General features: G+C 50.8%; 2 protein-coding genes across 6 annotated transcripts; one reads left to right on the forward strand and one right to left on the reverse strand.

Annotated features, from left to right (window-relative positions):
* On the reverse strand, positions 956 to 7,023 carry MAD2L1BP (MAD2L1 binding protein). Of its 3 annotated transcripts, XR_001297163.2 has the most exons (4): positions 6,088 to 7,023; positions 5,213 to 5,481; positions 2,406 to 3,011; positions 956 to 1,221 (listed from the first exon to the last, which is right to left on the reverse strand). XR_001297163.2 is itself a non-coding variant. In XM_005696341.3 (3 exons), exons 1-3 carry the CDS (start codon positions 6,155 to 6,157, stop codon positions 2,499 to 2,501), a joined length of 849 nt encoding a protein of 282 aa, XP_005696398.1. In that variant the 5' UTR covers positions 6,158 to 7,023; the 3' UTR covers positions 956 to 2,498. The 3 variants fall into 3 exon arrangements, 2 of the variants coding, with proteins under 2 accessions (XP_005696398.1, XP_013829251.1); XM_005696341.3 differs by having other exon boundaries at positions 956 to 3,011; positions 5,213 to 5,478; XM_013973797.2 differs by having other exon boundaries at positions 956 to 3,011.
* Positions 9,251 to 19,114, forward strand: GTPBP2 (GTP binding protein 2). Of its 3 annotated transcripts, none has more exons than XM_018038714.1 (12): positions 9,251 to 9,854; positions 13,169 to 13,195; positions 13,480 to 13,664; positions 13,959 to 14,067; positions 14,528 to 14,725; positions 15,023 to 15,197; positions 15,333 to 15,552; positions 15,971 to 16,106; positions 16,226 to 16,284; positions 16,833 to 17,004; positions 17,442 to 17,606; positions 17,832 to 19,114. In XM_018038714.1, exons 1-12 carry the CDS (start codon positions 9,813 to 9,815, stop codon positions 18,006 to 18,008), a joined length of 1,665 nt encoding a protein of 554 aa, XP_017894203.1. In that variant the 5' UTR covers positions 9,251 to 9,812; the 3' UTR covers positions 18,009 to 19,114. The 3 variants fall into 3 exon arrangements, with proteins under 3 accessions (XP_017894203.1, XP_017894202.1, XP_017894204.1); XM_018038713.1 differs by lacking the exon at positions 9,251 to 9,854 and adding an exon at positions 11,087 to 11,363; XM_018038715.1 differs by lacking the exon at positions 9,251 to 9,854 and adding an exon at positions 12,539 to 13,056.

Consider the following 20,433-nt stretch of genomic DNA (forward strand, 5'->3'; position numbering starts at 1 on the left):
TAAGATTCCCAAGACAATCAATCCCCCCCAAACCAGGTCTTACAGAGTGGGGTCCATCTATTCCACTGTCTTCAGTCTTCACAGATAGCTCTTGACTTTTCCCTTTCATAGGACTGTTTCAGCTAAGTGGCAAGCAAAGACCTAGAAGGGGGAGTGGGGATGCCCCAGAGGTCCAATGGTCAGGACTCCAGTGTGTGGGGGTAGGGAGGGGCTGGCCAGGCAACGGGGCACCATATAGGGCCACACCCTGGGAAAGGAAGGTGCGAAGAGGGTTACAAAACATGTGTTTATGGGCTACACTTCCCCATCAACATTTTCATTTACAACATCAACAGCTACACGTTCCCTACCACCTACATTTACCCACCTCAGGCCCCACACCTACTGCTTTTAGGTTCAAATGGTAACAACAGATGAAAGGCCAGAACCACTGAAGCTGGGGCTCTTCACTCCCTGGGCTAGATACCATTTCTTCACATGCATCGCTGGAGTGCCCAGCCAAGGTTAAAAGACATAAACAGGCACCTCAGCAGGCTTGTTGTCAGAGGAGATGATATTTGTTGATAAAATTATTAACTGATCTTTTAATTTCTGGATTCCTTTGGAGCAGATTCATGAAATCAGAATGACCTGGGCCCCAATGCCAAGCCAAGAAGTGTCTAAATTACCTGGATAATTAACTTTGTTTTGATTGTCTAGACATTATTTGTGACAGTTTTTTAAAGCAGGACTTGAGGGATCAGACTTGCCTGAATGTCTTCTACCTCAAAAGTTTGTAACTCCCTTCTTCAAAATTCTCCCTCCCTTTAAGTCGACCCCTCAGCCTGTCCCTTTCCAAGTGAGAGATATGGCCCTATTCCTCTTCTGTAAGGTACTATCAGACACAAAAACAGTGGCGAGTCCAAGCTGGCGCAGTATGCTTCAGGTGGACACAGCACAGAAAAGAACTCAAACCTTTTGTTTGCATTGATTCTATATTTACTTAGCACCAGTAAGCGGCAGGTTCCACGTCAGGAAACACAATCTGAAGCCAGAGATGAAGTCCCACAGCTTTCCAATGCTACCAAATTCAGCACGGCAAACCCTGTTTAATCATCTCAGAGTAAAATCACACAGAATGTACAGTACACTGTAAAGCACTCAGCCTCTGGAGTCAGCTGGAATGGGTCTGAATCCAGGTTTCAACACTTATGCAAGTTATTCAGTCTCCCCAAGCCTCATCTATAAGACAGAGACAATAATATGAAATCTGTAAGGTTATTAGATAATGTATGTAAAGTGCTTAAAACCTACCATAAAATATAAACTATTTTCCATGTTTTCTTAAAATTACAAAATAGTATATATTGTACGCATACACACACACACACACCACACACCTATCCCCGACACCAGCAGAGTGAGGATTCTGCATTCAACTTGCTTCCAAGAAATAAGCAGATGTTCTCAGGGACAAAGAGCATCAGTGCTCAGTGGTCAGGACAGCACCAAGCTGGAGAGGATAACAGTAAGGATCAGGATGGCCAACCCACAGATGCTGCCGAGGAGGAATGGCCACAGGCAGGAGGGCAGGGATGGCACAAGGACAATACTGCCAACAGTAACTGCCAGCAGCCGCCATGCAACTGCAGTGGAGATGGCAGGGCGCATTCCAGAAGGGACATGTGGCCTCACGGAAGTGACTCTACAGGGCAGACCCGGTGTCTTAGCCTATGGTTCAATCAGGCTCTGCAGAGACTCTCTTGGTTTTCTTTTCTCAGGTCCCTCACACTGTGTGACCTCTGCTTTGGGTACACATACTCTAAGGGTCACAGAACCCAACATGTGGCAAGCAAAGAACATCGGGCTAGAAGTTAGCTGAAGAGGATTCTTAGTCCCAACTCTGCCATCCAACTGTTAAAGAACCTTGGCCAAGTCATTTAACTTCCCATATTGGCCCAGGAATAATGAAGAGAAAGAACTATTAAAAAACAAAGAAATCATGGAAGGCTGAAGCCTAAGAGACCAAGGGAGATTACTCTAGCCTTAAGCCTCTTCAAGCCAAAAATGTTTCAGGAAAATTTAATATGAATCCGTTCATTTTATAATATATTTAAGTCTACGAGTCACACCCACATTATGTCCCTGTTAAAAATTCTGAAAAGCCACAGCAAAAGCTAAAAAGGGTCACCTCCCTGCCCGACCCCCTCCGGGGGTGGGTGGGGAGGGGAGGGAGCCTGTCTGTGGGCCTATGTTTGCTTTCCAGCCCCCAAAAGAAACACCTGACCCAGCACCCTCTGGGAAAATCAGCCTGTGATTCAAAGAGATGCTTGTTCAATGACGACTATTACAACCCCAGCCAACCATCAGTCCACCAGAAAGTCTAAGGGGGGCAGGCAGCCAGAAGGACAGACCCTTCCTCTCACCAGGAATTAACTAGGTCCAAGCAGGAGATGGGTGATGTGGTGCCACCAGGGGAAAGATAATTTAGCCACTGTGTTCACAATGAGCATTCCCATTCATTCGTGGAAGCCTTTCAGTGTCACTGGTGCCTGGAACCAAATGTAATCCTCCCAGGTTGCAGCTGGGATGGTAGGTCGGCCACAGGACAAGGTCACAGTCAGCTTGTGGCCCCGGCTGGGCACTCTGTAGTTGAGCTTGGGTCGAAACCAATCTTCTCCACAGTCGCGGTGACCCTGTGCCATGACGATGGTGCCCATGAGTGGAGGGACCTGCAGCTCACTGAAGGCATCGGCCAGGAAAATGGCTCGGAAGAGGCGGCGCAAACAGGCTGCTGTGCTCAGGCTCGGATCCATGCTGTTGGGGGCTAATCGGGACAAGTCAAGCTCGTAGAACTCCTTGGGGCTGAGGGCATTGCCCCCAAGGAGGATCAGCACTCGAGGGACTAGTGTCCGGGCAAAGAGTCCCTCCAGGTGGCTGAGGACACTCTCCAGTTCTGCCAGGGTTTGCTGGCATTTCCTGCCACTCACCTCAGCAGTGCCCCGAGGTTTCTTCTTCACCACGTCCTCTGCCTGTGAGGACAAAGAATGGAGACAGAGAAGGTCTGCGAGGTAGACGAAAGCTAACGCCCTTTGAAGAACCCTGCTAGAACAGAGAAGACTTACGGGACTGCAGCTCCAGTTCAGTGAACCGCCACACTCAAGACCCTGGGTTTTATCACAGGGAAATGTACCAAAAAGGAAAATAGATTCTTTGTACAAAATTGTAATTCTTCCTCACTTAGAATAGCAAAGACAGTGTACTGAACCAGGAGGGCATCCAGAAATTAGCAACTAAAATACTAAAATACTCATGTGGTGGCATGGCAGGTAGTAAGCTTTTGCTGTGCTGAAAATAATGACAAGACTGAGGACTGGGGACTTTCCTGGTGGTCCAGTAGTTAAGAATCCACATTCCAACACACAGGAGGAGAGCTTGATTCCTGCTTAGGAAACTAAGATTCCCATATGCCACGGGGCAACTAGAGAGCCTGTGCTTGTCAATTATTCAGCCAAAAAAAAACCACCAAGGATTATTTGGTCTAATAAATTCTGGAATTCATCCTCCAGTTAAACATGGCATTCATGTTGAGATTTGACAGAAAACAGCAAAGTTCTGTAAAATAATTATAATTCAATAAAAAATAAATTAAACAAACAAACATGGCAAACTGATGGAAGGTAGGAAGGAAATGAAAGAGTGGGTGGGAGGGAGGAAGAAAGAGGGGAGGGAAGCAGGAAGGGAGGGGAGAGAAAGAGGACTCCCAGTGGCAAAAATAACTAAAAAACAGATGACAGTGGCTAAAGACAACAACAAATTTTTGGAAGAGAGAAAGCAGGAAGCACTCAAGAGAGCTGAATACCAAGTGCTGTCAGAGGGGACTCCCCTGAGAAGCAAAACCACACTGAAGAAGTCCGTAAAAGGCCCAGGAGTTGTTCACTTAAGCACCACAGAACACAAAAATGAACACATGGGGACTGAGTGAACACCTGTGCAAGGGCCCTAAGCGTGCATGCGCACTAAGTCACTTCAGTCATGTCCAACTCTTTGTGACCCTACAGACTGTGGCCTGCCAGGCTCCTTTGTCCATGGGATGCTCCAGGCAAGAATACTAGAGTGGGTTGCCATTCCACTCCAGGGGATCTTCCCAACTCAGGGTTCAAAGCTGCATCTCTCATGTCTCCTGCATTGGCAGGCAGATTCTTTACCACTAGTGCCACCTGGGAAGCCCAGTACCCTTCGATGGCCTGCAAGTTTCCCCCACCCAAACACAATGCTTTGGAAGTGTTCTTTCTCTCTTTCCTTCCTTCCTTCCTTCTTCTCTCATTGAGTAGTGTATCAGATGGAAGCAGAAATAAACGTGTTCAGTTTACCATGTTTAACTGAAAGATAACTCCAAAATCACCTTTATTAGAGCAAATAATCCTCTTTCCCATTATCATTACCACTTTGTTCCCACCCAATGTCCTTTAAGTCTATCAGCTAGCTCACAGGGCCAGCCTCGCACACAGAACTTTCAATGACTTATTCTTAAATATTCAGACACCAAATAAAAGCCTCAACTGTGAAAGAGACCAAAACAAATAAATAGGAAAGGAATCTGGAAGAAACAGAGACAGTGCAAGAGACAGAGGAAAACTTCAAAGACACAGTAATTAATACCCACAAGGGAAGTTCATACAGACAGGAAACAGGATATAACTAAAAAGGAACATGTGGGACTTCCCTGGTGGTCCAGTGGATAAGACTGTGAACTCCCAATGCAGGGGCCTGGGTTCCATCCCTGTTCAGGGATAGAACTAGATCATGCTTGCAGGTTGCAACTAAGACCCACCACAGTCAAAATAAATTTAAAAAATAAAAATTTTAAGAAAAAGTTCTTAAGACTGAGACTGCCAAAAAATTAAGTTTAAGAACATAAACTCAAGGAAGAAAATATAACAGAAACAAAGAAATGAGGATTTGAAGAGAAAATACACTAAAATTAGAGGATCAGTTCATAAAGTCCAAATGTAACACACAATAGGAGTTTCAGAAAAAGAAAACAAGAGAAAAAGCAAGGCTTTGAATATCCAGACTAGAGTGGGAAAGGACTGAAGCCATAGGGCTGAAACATCGTTTACAGCTGCTTATGCCGACATGTGTGAAGGTTCCTGTGACCACCCTTTCTACCTGCCACCATCTAATAGCCACAAAGTTCACTCACCAATTTTCTCCCAAAGCTTGTGCCTACCTGGGGAAAAGGTTTTCGGTAGAAGTGCTTAAGCTGTTCGTAGGGCAGAGGTAGTTGCTGGCGTTGGTACATGATATGTTTTAGAAGTTCACAAGTAAAGCGACAGCAGCCTTCCTGGCTCACAGGCCCAGGAAACACCACTGGCACCATGCAGTCTCTGGGACGAAAGGGCTCCAAAGGGTTGGAAGGTTCCTGGGTGGAGGTGGTCTCAAGTAGTTCTATCTGGGGGTCCTGGGTTTCCTCCGACTTCTCACACCACTCCAAATCTACTAGGTGCACAGAGGGACAAGAGAGAAAAACGAAAAACTTAAAAGATCTATGGACATACCACCCTGAAGCCCGATCTCCTCTGTTCTCCAAAGCTAAACAGGGTCCGGCCTGATTAGAACTTGGATGAGAAAAAGTGAAGAGGCCAGAGTCAGTCTTCCCATCCCTTGTGGGGACATCAGCCACCACAGCTGAGGCCACACGCCTACACAGGCGGATTCCCTCCGCAAACTCCCCTCTGGGAGGCCGCTCGCAGGTTCCAGATCCCACTTGTCTAAGAGACTGCAGGATTTGGGGGGGCCAGGTGGCGGGAATTTCGGAGACAGCGACTGGAGATCTGCTCAGAACGCAGAGGCCCTGATATGGGAAAATGAGTTGAGAAAGCGGTGTCAAGCAGAGCCCAGAACACGCCGCGAAAAGGAGAGTGAACCAATGGAATTCAGGGCCGCGGGAGCGATGGAGTCAAAGGGGCCAAGTCAGAGCTGGGAGGGACGACGGGAAACGGGGACAAGGAACACGGGCTAGTGAAACGACTACGGGCTAAATGACTGGGGGGAACCGTGGCAGGGAGGAAACAAACTCCTCGAGCTCCGGACTCCATATCTTACCAGGGACTGCGGCCAGGGACTGCACTTCCGGCTCCGGGGCCGCCATCACGACCTCCTCTCCGTTCTCCATTCGGTTTGAATAGGCGCCCCGCGCTGCTTCATGGGAAGCCCGCGCCTCCACTTCCTGTTCTGCTGGCCCGGAAGTGGGAGGGGCGCCGCGTCTGTGCGGCAGAGGCTTCGCTGGGTGAGGAATCGAGCGCCCTGTTAAGGAGCGCCCTCCTTAACACCCTTCGGCGAGTCCGTCGAGCCCTCCTCTCACAGAGAAACCGCAGGTTCTCAACTACTTGGCGCTGCCTTCCGAGGACACCCACTCGCTCGCATCCATTCTTTCCTGCGTCCTCTGTTCGCTACGCACCTACTTCGTGTCAGGCCCTGTCCTAGGTGCTGGAGTCTCTGCGGCGAAGAAGCCAGCGACTGGAGGGGTCCTCAAGGGGTTCAGTGCCTGTAGATTCAAGGCAGTGTGATGAATTATACAGTAAGGTGTAGAAGGGCAGTAGACGCGGAGAACAGGAGCGCATAACCTAGAGGAAGTGGGAGTGAGGCGTGGTCCAAGAGGAAATTGATCTTTAAGATGAGTAAAGGTAAAGAGGAGGGTCTGGTGGTCCTGGAGACTGTTAAAAACAAACAAGGCCCAAATGCATTCACTTCTGCTAAATCTCACCAAGACTCATTTCCTAATCTAGTAGGAGTTTCAGCTTCTCCTGGAGTGGAATTTTAAACTAACCAGTCTGGCATTTCAGCGCTAGTGAGGTAATCTGCAAGATAAGTCCCCGAACATTCCCCCTAAATGGAATTCCCCTTTCTTTTGCTAATAACCTCATTATCCTGCCTCCATTTCTATAAAAGTCTTGCATCTTGTACAGCACCTCAGAGTGCCTTTGTATTTACTCAGTGAGATACTTCCTGATTCATGAATTGTTAAATAAAGCCAATTAGATCTTCAAATCTTCAGTTGAATTTTGTTTTTAACAAGACCTTGAGATACAAGAGCATTCTCAATTCAAGAAATAAAAAGAGTTCGGCTTATGAAGTATTAAAGCTGTGGTAGAGTACTCTTGCCTGGAAAATCCCATGGACAAAGGAGCCTGGTAGGCTGCAGTCCATGGGGTCAGGAAGAGTCAGACACGACTGAGCGACTTCACTTTCACTTTTCACTTTCATGCATTGGAGAAGGAAATGGCAACCCACTCTAGTGTTCTTGCCTGGAGAATCCCAGGGATGGGGGAGCCTGGTGGGCTGCTGTCTGTGGGGTCGCACAGAGTCGGACACGACCGAACTGACTTAGCAGCAGCAGCAGCAGACAAACAGAAGCCAAATCATAGTAAGGAAGGCTTTCTAAGCCAAATTAAAAAGTTTGAACTTGTTCCTGTAAGGGGATGGAGGAACGTCTGAAAGGTTTAAGTAGGAGAGTGACATGGTTATATTTACATTTTACACTGAAAAATTTAACCTCTACACTGGCTGCAGTATGGAGATTAGATTACAGAGAGGACAAAGGAGGAGGCACAGATACTAGTCAGAGCTAGCAATTGGAATTACCCAAGTACACGGTGAGAGAGGCCTGAACTAGGGTAGTCACAGTGGAGTGGAGAGAACTGGGTGAACCCTATATATATTTAGAAGTCCAGTGAGTAAGGTGGTTGATCCCAGGAAGAAGAGGAAGAGTGAGAGACTGTCCAGAAGATAAGCAAAAAAAAAAAGCAGACTTTTTACTTCAGCAACTCTATGGCCAGTTGTGCCATTCAATGAAGGAGGGAACTCCAGAGGAAGGCCAGTTTTATTGGGAATGGGTAAGGATTAAAGATGAGTTCCATTTTTGATGGGTTGAGTTTGCTGTTCCATTGGACAGTGAAGAGATAATTTAGGGACACCATGAGGAGCAGAAATATGTATTTGAAAGTCATCAGCATGGGAGTGGATAATCACCCAGGGAGGTTGTATACAATGAAAATGAGCAAGGATCCTGAAGACACTAATGTTTGAGGATGAGCAGAAAGAAAAAGGGTCTACAGAGGAGACTGAGGAGTAGCCAGTTCAGTTCAGTTCAGTCGCTCAGTCGTGTCCGACTCTTTGCGACCCCATGAATCGCCAGGCCTCCCTGTCCATCACCAACTCCTGGAGTTTACTCAAACCCACATCCATCGAGTTGGTGATGCCATCCAGCCATCTCATCCTCTGTCGTCCCCTTCTCCTCCTGCCCCCAATCCCTCCCAGCATCAGAGTCTTTTCCAATGAGTCAACTCTTCGCATGAGGTGGCCAAAGTACTGGAGCTTCAGCTTTAGCATCATTCCCTCCAAAGAACACCCAGGGCTGATCTTCAGAATGGACTGGTTGTATCTCCTTGCAGTCCAAGGGACTCTCAGGAGTCTTCTCCAACACCACAGTTCAAAAGCATCAGTTCTTCGGTGCTCAGCTTTCTTCATAGTCCAACTCTCACATCCATACATGACCACTGGAAAAACCATAGCCTTGACCAGACGGACCTTTGTTGGCAATATCCAGGGAAGTAGTAATAAAAATAGACAAGTGTTAGGTGATAGAGACAAAAAGAACAAGTGTGTTTCAGGAAACAGGGACAAGCGATCAAAACACTCCATAAAAAGCATAATGATTAAAATACTGTGGTATTGGCTTAGGAATAAACAAAACCAAAGAGAGTCAAGAAACAGATTAATGTATCTATATATATATATATAGGTCTTAGCAATGATGAGGCTGACTCTTAAAAGCAAATAATTTGAAACAACTCCCTATGCATTTAGGAGGGGAAAAAAATTAGTTCCCATTACACATTCTACATAAAGATACATTCCAAATCAATTAAACATATAAACATAGAAATAAACCTCAAAACTCCTAGAAGAAAATACTGGAGAATAATTCATAATTTAGGAGTGGGGTTGGCCTAGACATGACACAAAACCAAGAAAATATAAAGAAAAATATTGCTAAATCTGACTTTAAAATGTATGTAAAGATACTATACATAAAGAATGAATTATGTATGTACTAATTATGTACCAGGAAAAAAAGTCTGCGTGTGTACATCCATTATTTACCCCACAGGCAACCACCTCATAAGCACCTCATAAGCAACCCCTCCAGGAAACTAAACACACAAATCACCTTCCATCTCCCAGGACCCTGATCTCCTGGGCAGACATCCCTGCTCCTCCTACTCCTCTGCCAGCCTTCACTCCTGTCTGCGGTAAGCCAGGTTGTATAAGATCGGATATCAGAATGGGCTATCCCACCCCATCTCTTAAAAGAAGGGAATTGGAAAGAATGAAGTGAAACTGTGTGGGGGACAGCTGAAAGATCTGTGATGACAAGAGCACAAGTGTTATCAGGTGACTGCAGCAGACCCTGGTTATCAAGAGAGCCCAGTGGTGGTGGTGGTGGCAATGATAATGTTGGAGGAATAGTCTTAGCTCTCGCTTCTAACCCTCATCTTTCTTCAGCTGTCTCACTCAGCCCCAAACAACAGTTTTCCTGGTGGGGTTGTGTCCCTGGCTGTCTGCAACATAACTTTCCTTTAGCTGAACAGAATACAGAAGTCACAGCTGCTTTCAACCAGTGAAGGCCCCATAATTGGTTGGGTCTGCTAAGCCCTTTTGCAGATTTTGGTCCTTCTGCTTTCACCGGTTTGGGGAGTTATGCCATGTGGACAGCATCTACCTGATCAGTAACCTGCCTTCCTCCTTGTGGTCCTGGGGGGGAAGCCATGGACTCCAGCAGGTCTGAACCTCTGCAAGGATCACCAGAGGTAAGCCACTGGTGCTAGTTTTCCAAGGAAAACTGAGGTCTGCAGGGAAGGGTTGTTTTATTTCTAGGCCGTGTTTGAGAATCTCGCTGTTTGTGAAGAGAGGGGAAGTGGACGTACAATGGGTGAGTGGTGAGTCACGAGACAGCCACGAGGCTGGGAACTGAACTCTGGCGTCCTGACTCCCAGCTCAGCAACACCAACTGCTTCTCCACTCTGCCTTTCTAGTGTGTTGTACACTGGTTTGTGTCACTGAATGTGTTTACTCTTTGCTGACTGCAAGAGCCCTAAAGAGCAAGAGAGATGACAGCTTGGCAAGAAAGTCAAAAGTCAGCAATCCCCTGGGCCCTCTGCCAAGTTTCTATTCCAGGCAACTTCCCCCGCCCTCACAGCGGCTGACGTAACCCGAGCCCCAGCCCCGCCCAAGTAGGGGCCAGGCCCCTCCTACACCCCTGGCTGCTTTAAAACCAAACTCGGTCCTCCCGGATTGGTTCTGCTTCAAAACAAAGGGGAGGCGTAATACTCGCTGCGGGGGCAGGGCTGGTTTATGGATTCCGGCCTCGTGTCGGGGCTACCGCGGTGTCTCGGGCTGCTAAAACCAGCCCCCGGAGGGTGCCAGCCTGGTAATAAAGCAGTGACTACTGTGTAAAGGTGGCATAATCATCGTAACAATAAAAGCCATAATTAGGCTAACCACCATCCGCCTCCGCCCTGGCATTGGTCCTGACTCACCCAGAAGGCACGCATGCCGTTGAGGGAGAAACTGAGGCATGGGCGGAGCCAGTAGGCTGGAGGGACAAGTCGCCCTGAATTCTTCAGCTCTCCAGGCCCAAAACATCTTGTCTGCGATCGCGTTAAGGGGCCAAATCCAGAAGCGCCTACCAGGCTAGATTCTATGTAAGTTCCCCCGACTCCAGTGACTGCCCCACCTCCAGGCCCCCGGAAAAGACCCGCTCAGCTCTCGGAGACTGGAGCCAGACTACAGCTCCCTTAGGCCTTTGCGCGCAAAGCCGCGCTCCTTGCCTACGCCCCGAAGCCACCCGCGGCCCCTTGCGCCGCGATGCCTCCTGGGAGTTGTAGGGCTGCGGCGAGCTCTTTCCAGGGAGCTCCTAGGCTTGAGAACTCTATATCCCATGGTGCTCCGCGGCTGTTTCTGATGCGACCCGGAGGCCAGGTGATGCGGAGGCGTGGCCTGCGCAGGGCCCCACCCCGCTCTCCTCTGGCTGGCCCGACTCGGCCGTGGCAGTAGGCGCGGCGGCGTCCGCGGCGTCCGCGGCGGCGGTGGCGGGGGGGAGGGGCCGGGCGGGGGGCTGGCGGCAGCGGCGGATGGACTCGCGGGTATCGGAGCTGTTCGGCGGCTGCTGCCGACCCGGAGGGGGCCCGGCCGTGGGCGGAACCCTCAAGGCTAGGGGCGCCGGCGGCAGCAGTAGCTGCGGTGGCCCGAAGGGGAAGAAAAAGAACGGAAGGAACAGAGGGAGCAAAGCCAACAACCCCCCGTACCTGCCCCCCGAGGTGAGCACCTGAGAAGTGGCGGGGTCAGAGGTAACCACTGCTTCCGGTCCTGGGACTCCAGGAAGGCGGGACAGAGAGTAGTACCCTCTTCCGGTGTCATAGACCCCCGAGAAGAGGAGAACCGTTTTTTCCGGTCCAAGGACCCCAGGGAGGAGGGCCAGAAAGACTGGGCCTCCATTCCTGTGTCAGTACCCGGGGGAGGAAGAGTTGGGAGGGCGGCGGGAATCTCCCCACTCTGATATAAGTAACTCCAGATGAAGTGGGGAAAGGAGGTCCCACCGCATCCCTTGGGAAGAGCAGAGTAGAATGCCCTAGCCCTTTTCTTGTGCAGCTGAAGGAAGGGAGACTGTATCCGGGGATGTGAGGAGTTAGTTTTCTAAACTCGTTCCAAGGAGGAGAGGAGTACCGGGAAAAGAGCAATATGTTCCCTCCCTCTCCACACACACAAACACAAGCAGAGAACACTCAGGCTAAGTCCTCCCGCCCTTTGCCTGTCCTACGAGGAAGTGTGGACAGCCTCCACCTTCCTGCTCCAGCTGTTCCCTAAGGCAGGCAATAATTGCTATTTGTCCCTCTATAGAAAAGGACACAGGGGAAGAGCCTCATCCAGTGGTTGTCAAACTTGAGCACGTTAGAGAATCACCTGGATTGCTGCTCCACCCCTAGGATTTCCGATTCAATAGGTCAAAAGTGTCCCTGATAATCTGCATTTCTTACAAGTTCCCAGGTGATGCAAATGCTGCTGGTCCTGGGACCACACTTTGAGAAACTTTAGCCTAGACCATCATCCTTGTATCAGTATTCTGAAGCCATCCATTCTAATTTTTCATCTCCAGCAAAATGATAAAAAGGAAAATCTCTGTTGATGGGGAAAGGTCTCCTTTACACTCCCATGCGATTATGGGTGAAGACCTGTAAAAGCCTGAGAGTCAAAGAGCCTTGAAGGGATGGAATGATGACAGGAAGGGGAGAAGAAAAATGAAATGGCCAGGGAGGAGGAGTGCAGAAATACAGGACTGGCAGAACAGGCAAATCTCATATCCTTTTGCACCTGAGAGGGGAAGGCTCGGGCAATGGGATACTTCTGTGTTGGGTCATCTGATATAGGGAAGGGGAGGAGGTGGTGTGATGGACTCAAGATTTTCACCTCAGCTGGGGCGCGAGGGCTAGGGGGCAGAAGGGGAAAAGCCACAGTGGTCTGGTTTGTGGTGTCTGTCTCCTTCATTATCTTTTCTGAGTTTCTTCATCTCAACCCCAGCTCTGGAGACTTGACTGTCCTTCACCTGGCTCCTCTCTCATTGGGTTTGTAGTGACCAGTGCTGAGCTCACCCTCTGGCACTGCTCCAAAACCTCTTGCAACCTCTTACTCTTGGTGTCATCAGCTGAGAGGGGCAGGCAGGAAGGAAATGGTGTCTCTCAGACCAGTAGCAAAGAACTGCCTCCGCAGCCTGGACATGGAGAAGACACAGACGTGGGGACAGCAGTTTGAGGCCCTAGAAGGAAGGAAAGAGGGTGATCTTGCATCTAAGAAGAGCATGCTGCCAGTGATCCGAAAAGAGGGACTCAGGGTTCCGTTCCTGGCTTAGATGGATGACTGACTATGTTTTTGGAGGCCTTTCCTTCAGAGAGGTCACCCTGGAGCTGAGTACAGAGCTGGTCTGCCATGGCCTTTGACAGACACCTGTCTAAACAAGTGCGGCTCAAGCTTCTTTCTCTCTTATGTTAGCTGCCTGAACCCCAGTGGGAATCAGGGAAGTAAGGGTTAGGTCTGGACAGTGTGGTAACAGCTCCCTGTTTCTTTTCAGGCTGAAGATGGAAACATCGAATATAAAGTGAGTCTTAGGCTGGGGAGGGGCAGGTTGTCCTTGGTGTGGGATGATTTCTTTATGATCCTTCTAACTTTATGCTCTATAGTCATTTAAAGATGTGGTTCAGAGTAAGGCCTCTGTACCTCATTCTGTTGGAAGAGGACTCGCTGTCCAAGGAGGTCAGGGATGAGGGTGGTTAAGAGGGAAGGGAAGGCCCTAGTCCTTGCAGCAGGACAGATGGGGAACCCTGTGGGGTCAGGAGGATCATCTCTGACTTTTCCTTCTCGTGATACTTCACCTGCCCTAAGCTGAAGCTGGTGAACCCATCCCAGTATCGTTTTGAGCACCTGGTGACACAGATGAAGTGGCGGCTCCAGGAGGGCCGTGGTGAGGCCGTCTACCAGATTGGGGTAGAGGACAATGGGCTGCTGGTGGGGCTGGCTGAGGAGGAGATGCGGGCTTCCCTCAAGACCCTGCACCGGATGGCAGAGAAGTATGCTTCCCTTCGGTCCTCCTTTCCCTAAATCCCCAGGACCCGCCTTCTCTGGACAAAGGGCTGAAGTTGGGAGGGTTACTTTTCTGGGATCCTCTGCCCTGGATCCAGCCTTTTTTGCCCCTTGACTTAAGGTTCATTTGTGTCAAGGGAGCTGTGGATGCAGGATAGATTGGAGGCGGGTAGGAAGTGGAGTGAGGTGTTGGGAGCTCTGGGGGAGGTATGAGGAGGCCATGGGTCCAGGGGGATGGGGAGTACAGGGGAGACGTGGCAGCTGTGGCCTTGCTGTGACAGAGTTGGGGCAGACATCACTGTTCTCCGAGAGCGAGAAGTGGACTATGATAGCGACACACCCCGGAAGATCACCGAGGTGCTAGTACGAAAGGTTCCTGACAACCAACAGGTGGGTCCCCACCCCTTCCTGTTTCTCACACCCCTGCTCCCTGGGAAGGTCCTGTGGTGGCAGACTCTTCCCTGGCCTGAGGCTTTGAGATTTGGTCCCCAGAGACTGCCTGTGCCTTTTTTTTCTGGTTGGACTGGGTCTTTGTTGGTGTGCACCGGCTTTCTCTAGTTGGTGAGCGGGGGCTACTCTTCATTGTGGTGCATGGGCTCCTCATTCTGGTGGCTTCTCTTGTTGCGGAACACCGGCTCTAGGTGCACAGGCTACAGTAGTTGTGGCTCCTGGGCTTCATTGCTCCACTGCATGTGCAGTCTTTCTGGACCAGGGATCAAACCCATGTCTCCTGCATTGGCAGGCAGATTCTTATCCACCACATCGCCAGGGAAGTCCCTGGTGCTGCTTTTGACCTTTCAGTGGACAGAGTTGAGGGGTTGGAACCTAACCTCTGACAATTCATCTGCAGTTCCTGGACCTCCGTGTGGCCGTCCTGGGGAATGTGGACTCAGGGAAGTCAACTCTGCTTGGAGTCCTGACCCAGGGAGAGCTGGACAATGGGCGGGGCCGGGCTCGGCTCAACCTTTTCCGCCACCTGCATGAAATTCAGTCCGGCCGAACCTCCAGCATCAGCTTCGAGATCCTGGGCTTTAACAGCAAGGGAGAGGTGCATGCAATCAACGGGACCCAGTGGGACCAGACTCTGAGGATGGGATGGTAGTGGTAAAGGACAGAGTGTGAGGGCAGAGTGTGGAGACTGTGGAGTAGTGTAGATGAAGGCCCTGAGGGCACTGAACCCGCTGTGACCTCCTTAGAAAACAAACAGGGAATCAACTGAACTAAATCCTCACTGGGGCTCAGGGTTAAGAGGCAGAGTTACCCAGGGACTGGTTTAGGTCCTGGCAGCTCCTGTAGGGTTGGGGAGGCTGGCCGGGGGCACTGAGAGCCCGGGGCTCTGGGCCAGGTGGTGAATTACAGTGACTCAAGGACGGCAGAAGAGATCTGTGAGAGCAGCTCCAAGATGATCACCTTCATCGACCTGGCAGGCCACCACAAGTACCTGCACACCACCATCTTTGGCCTCACCTCCTACTGCCCCGACTGCGCCCTGCTCCTCGTCAGTGCAAACACTGGGATCGGTAAGAGGCGTCGGTGCAGGGGCAGGGCTCACTCTTCTCCCCCGGGACCCTACACATCTGGGAGCCAGACCACCTCTCCTCTCGCTCTCTCCCCCTTCCCTCATCCTGACTCTCCCGCCTGTCTTCTCTGAGCAGCTGGCACCACACGGGAACACCTGGGGCTGGCACTGGCCCTGAAAGTGCCCTTCTTCATCGTGGTCAGCAAGGTGGACCTGTGTGCCAAGACTACCGTGGAGAGGACAGTACGCCAGCTAGAGCGGGTCCTCAAGCAGCCTGGCTGCCACAAGGTTCCCATGCTGGTCACCTCTGAGGACGATGCCGTCACTGCTGCACAGCAGTTTGCCCAGTCCCCCAAGTAAGGCTTTCCCACTCCAGAATCCTCAGGGAAGGCTGCCACAGGGCCCCGGAGCATGGGGTACCCCTCCCTTCCCTCAGACCAGACCAGTTGTGGCTCAGTTCTGTGCTTTTTCAGGTTGGGGTTGTGGGAGGGAGTCTTTGCTGAAGGCTGGATCTTTCCCCCAACCAGTTTTCCTGACCCCTGGAAGCCTGGAGGCAAAGTGCTGTGCCAGACGTTTGCCATCTCCCTGGGCTCTGGGATGGGTCTCACGTGCCAAGCTCATAGAGAGAGGCCCCAAGCTCCTGGGATGGTTACCAGATAGGAGAGGGCAGCCCTTGTCCACTCTGAGAGAGGCTTGCCTTTCCATGAAGGGGCTCCAGCCACTGCCTCCTATTGGAACTTCCCTCATCTGCCTATTCCCTGCCTCCCTCTACAGCATCACCCCTATCTTCACACTGTCCAGCGTGTCTGGAGAGAGCCTGGACCTGCTCAAAGTCTTTCTGAACATTTTGCCTCCACTCACCAATAGCAAAGAGCAGGAGGAGCTCATGCAGCAGCTGACAGAGTTCCAGGTAATTGGCCATCTGGACAGGCAGTCAGCCAGGGAACTAGGAGGGTCTAATCCTGAGCCCAGAGTCTGTTTTGAGGTTTTGGAGCTGCCAGCCCTTGATAGAATCTTCTTTGGCTTCAGGTGGATGAAATCTACACGGTACCAGAGGTGGGCACAGTTGTTGGAGGGACACTTTCCAGGTGAATTGCCTTTCTTGCTTGTTATCTACCCTACTCAGCCCTCATACACCCAAGGACCTGAAAACATCATAGCTCACAGGCCACGCTGGCAGTGAACAGATGTACTTGTTTGTAGATGAGGTTTTCACCATCAGAGGAGCTGGAGAAAGCTCATAAATTGGCTTATAAGGGAAGAAACTTACCACTTCTTAGGACCCTTCAGGCCTCTGCAGGGGGAGGTCTGGGTCTTGACCCCACGAAGACACGTAGAGTACATTCAGCTGACTTCATTGCCACCAGGGAAACGAGGACCCCTGAGACTCTGCCCAAGGGCATGATTGCATTTTCAGGAATCAGGTGGTCGGTGTTAAGCCAGCAGGTCCCTGTCTGCCAGGCTCTGCTAGTGTGAGCCTTCAGTCTGGACTGGGGCAAGGCAGTCATCTCCTTAGCTTTGAGTCACAATCTGGGGTCTCTCTCCCCGACCTGAGGGACTCAGAAGGGAATGACCTAGTAGAGAAGTAGGTGGGGGGCTTAGGCTGATGTTGTGCCTTCTGCCCTCTGGGCTGCAGTGGGATTTGCCGTGAGGGGGACCAGCTGGTGGTAGGCCCCACGGATGATGGCTGCTTCCTGGAGCTCAGAGTTTGCAGCATCCAACGCAACCGCTCTGCCTGTCGTGTGCTGCGAGCTGGTCAGGCCGCTACGCTGGCCCTCGGGGACTTTGACAGAGCTCTCCTTCGCAAGGTGAGGTGGAAGGGTGGATTGGAGAGAAAACACAAAAGGGTCTGGGAGGCTGGCTGCTTGAAGGAGAAGCATCAGAGGTGCTTCAGGGGAACTCAGAGGGAATATGGTCTCTAACCCAAGAAGGCTGTCCGGGTATGGACATATGCTGTCTGGGTATGGAGAAGGCTTAGGATACTCACAAAGCACAGATCACTAAATGTGAATCATTGTGTCACAACCCTAGTGTCCAGGACTCTGAAAATACCAAGCATTAGATGGGTTAGAGAACACAGGTGGGTAAGGGAGGGCTCCTTAAAGAGAAGGGTTTTCAGTCTTCTGAGGTCTTTGGGTTTGAAGTCCTAGAGGAAGAGGAAGCTGTAAAGGGTGTGAGGGCAGCCATGGAGGGGACACTAACGTGAGGTCTGCCCTTCCTGAGTGCGAGGGCTCTGCCTCCCCAGGGCATGGTGATGGTGAGCCCAGAGATGAATCCCACCATCTGCTCAGTGTTCGAGGCAGAGATAGTGCTGCTGTTCCATGCCACCACCTTCCGGCGAGGCTTCCAGGTGACAGTTCACGTGGGCAACGTACGCCAGACAGCAGTGGTGGAGAAGATACATGCAAAGGTGAGGGGACCCAGCCATGCCCCCATTTTCCCAGGGAACAGTCAGAATTCTGCGTCCAGAAAGGAGGGAAGCCTGTTCTCAGACTCAGAGACCTCCCTTATCCCTCCAAGGGGGCAAAGCCCCACTCAGGGTGGGTAGATGCCTGCTTAGCCCTCGAGGGTGGAGGGCCAGACTAGTAGAGACAAGAGGCATGGTCCAGGGCCAGTGACCGTGTATCTGCTGCAGGACAAGCTGCGGACAGGGGAGAAGGCAGTGGTACGTTTCCGCTTCCTGAAACACCCAGAGTACCTGAAGGTGGGCGCCAAGCTGCTGTTCCGGGAGGGTGTCACCAAGGGCATCGGCCATGTCACCGATGTGCAAGCCATTGCAGCAGGAGAGGCCCAGGCCAACATGGGCTTCTGAACTCCAAGCGGGCACAGCTCTTCTGCTGTCCCTACAATACAAAAGGTGACTTCCGGCCACGCTGCCCCCCACGTTGGCGGCTCTGTGTGTTAGTAGGGTAGAGAGAGGGGGCGCTCTCCACTGCCTGCTCCCTGCCACATTTTCTGGAGACATGCCAATCTAGGTATGACCAGGGAGGGGCAGTCAGTCGTGAGGGAGAAGACAGAATTCAGGGCAGTGCTCAGCAGCCTAGTGTTCACCTGATTGGCTCATCAAGCCTGGCAACCCTGCGGCCTGTCTACCGGAGGGAGCTGACCACCGCCCCAGCGGCCCCACTGTCAGGACTGGGCATGATCCACCGGAGTGGTCCCTGCACGTCAGGAATTGTCACAACTGCTCGGGGTGGTCCTCGAAAGCTTCCCTTTTTCTATACCTCTTCTCAAGGCCATGTAAGTTGCCCACCTCTACTTGACTGTGGACAAAAGACCTCTGCTCCAGGCCATCCGGTGGCCCAGGGTCTGAAGAAAAGGCACAGGGACAGTGAAGGCAGAGCTCCCACCCTGTGCCAAGACACAAGGCCAGCTCCTCAGCTTTCTCCCCCTTCCCTTCTTCACTCAAGGGCCACGTCCCCAGTTTCTCCTCTCAAAGGCCCCACAGGTGCTATTTGTTGTGCTGGCCCAGGTGTGGGGCCGCCAAGCTAAGACTTGGCCAACCGAAGGTCAGCTGCATGTCAATAAGTCTTGTCCCCGCCTCCACAGTGATCTGTTGATTTTAACTCTGGATCAACCAGGATGTTTTACTTTCCCCGACCACAGCTCCCCGTCCCACACCCTCGCCTCCCTTCTGGCCCCATGTGAGTCCTCTCTTGTTTTAGTAGTTTGCAGTGAGCATCCCTTTCCCTCTGTTGCAGGGAACCTGGAGGGAAGGGAAGGATGTTGCCATATTTCCTACTCTTTAGGGCATGGATTCCCTCCTTTCCCTTTGTTAGTGTCCTGGGTTCCCATGGGCTCAGGGATTTGGTTGAGGTTTCTCTGCATATATATATATATATACACACACATATATATTTAAATACACATATATATATTGTACAGAATAAAAATGTTTTATTGAATACACCGTGCTTATGTTTAAGCCCCAGGCTCATCTTCCAGAGCTGAATTCCTCTCAAGGATCAGAGAAAAGCAAATCCCTTATGGTGCTAAGTCCTGATGGACGGAAAGAACCCATCTGGCCCCTTGTTCACCCTGCGTCCTTTCCTCCCCAACACTTGCGGTCAGTGTTCCAGTGCTGTGACTCAAGTATTCTGGCTTGGTTTGCATAGTTCTTTGAGCAGAATAGAAAGTGAAACTGTCACCTTTCCAGCTAAGACAGGTACCCACCCTGTACTTGAGGAGTTGGCTACTTGCTCATGGTCACAAGGTTACATGAGGAGGCTGATGACTGCCCTGTCAGAGGGAGATAAGCATGCCAGCTATGTAGTGATGGGTAGAACTTAAAGAGACACAGCAATCTGATCCTCACTCTTTTCCTAACAATGCAAAGTGAAGTGAGGTTCATAATATAGTCTAAACTGACTTTTTGGAGCTGAAGGCTACCCACTGAAACCTGTCTTCTTACTGTTTGTGTTCAGAGTACCTGACTACCACATTCTATAGGTGGAGAAATATGGCTCAAGGTTAAAGTCCAATGTAAAAAACGGGGACTACATTTGCAGTACTGATCTTGCAAAAGAAATTTAATAATAAATGTGGCCTATGGTCCCAGGGGTATTCTTCCTTCAGAGTATGAAAGTGAGCCTCCCTACCATTCAGGCTTAGCTGCCCTTTTTGGTCACACCGCACAGCATGAAGCATCTGTTCCCTGACACCAGGGATCAAATCTGCACCCCCTGCAGGGGAAGCACAGTCCCTTGGCTGCTTTTTAAATATCGCTGGTTTAACTGGCTACTAAGAAGCCTGTGGTTGAAGAACTTCCTACTGGTGTTGGGAACTAAGAACCCTTTACTTCCTTCTGTACAGCTGCTCATAAACTGCTGTGAGGCAAGGCTGCAGTCAGCATGAAGTACTACAGCTCTTGCCCAAAACTGGCCCTTGCACATCTGTCTGCTGTCCCCTCCATGGGCTCCTCGCCAGTATGCCAGGGCAGGGCTGGCATCCCCAAGAAACCAAGGTGTGCTTCCGGTGCGGCCTTGTTGGTTCTTCACCAGTGCTCCCTCTCCCCTCCCCCCAGGACCGCTCCTGGCCTCTAGAAGGCCACTGGAACCAAAGTTTCTACCACAGTGCTTTTCTCTATGACTTCTTCCTGTCTACTGAAGTGTTAACAATTTGTTCAACTTAATTTGTACAGCACCCAGAGGAGATTTCTTCTCAAACTTCTCCCTAGATTAAGAAAGGAAGTTTTAGAAAATGATAACTGAGACATCTCCACAAACTAGTGAGGCACT

This window comes from Capra hircus, chromosome 23 (genome assembly GCF_001704415.2).
Source record: "Capra hircus breed San Clemente chromosome 23, ASM170441v1, whole genome shotgun sequence".
Lineage (NCBI taxonomy): Eukaryota > Metazoa > Chordata > Mammalia > Artiodactyla > Bovidae > Capra > Capra hircus.

Bases quoted from the DNA above. Each gene is read 5' to 3' on its own strand.
- GTPBP2 (XM_018038713.1), top strand. From the start codon at position 11,178: ATGGACTCGCGGGTATCGGAGCTGTTCGGCGGCTGCTGCCGACCCGGA. The intron at 15,198-15,332 runs GTAAGAGGCGTC...TTCTCTGAGCAG, and splicing joins CAGTGCAAACACTGGGATCG to CTGGCACCACACGGGAACAC. The intron at 17,607-17,831 runs GTGAGGGGACCC...TATCTGCTGCAG, and splicing joins TGGAGAAGATACATGCAAAG to GACAAGCTGCGGACAGGGGA.
- MAD2L1BP (XM_013973797.2), bottom strand. From the start codon at position 6,157: ATGGAGAACGGAGAGGAGGTCGTGATGGCGGCCCCGGAGCCGGAAGTG. The intron at 5,482-6,087 runs GTAAGATATGGA...CTGTGCACCTAG, and splicing joins GTCCCTGGCCGCAGTCCCTG to TAGATTTGGAGTGGTGTGAG. The intron at 3,012-5,212 runs GTAGGCACAAGC...TTGTCCTCACAG, and splicing joins ACCGAAAACCTTTTCCCCAG to GCAGAGGACGTGGTGAAGAA.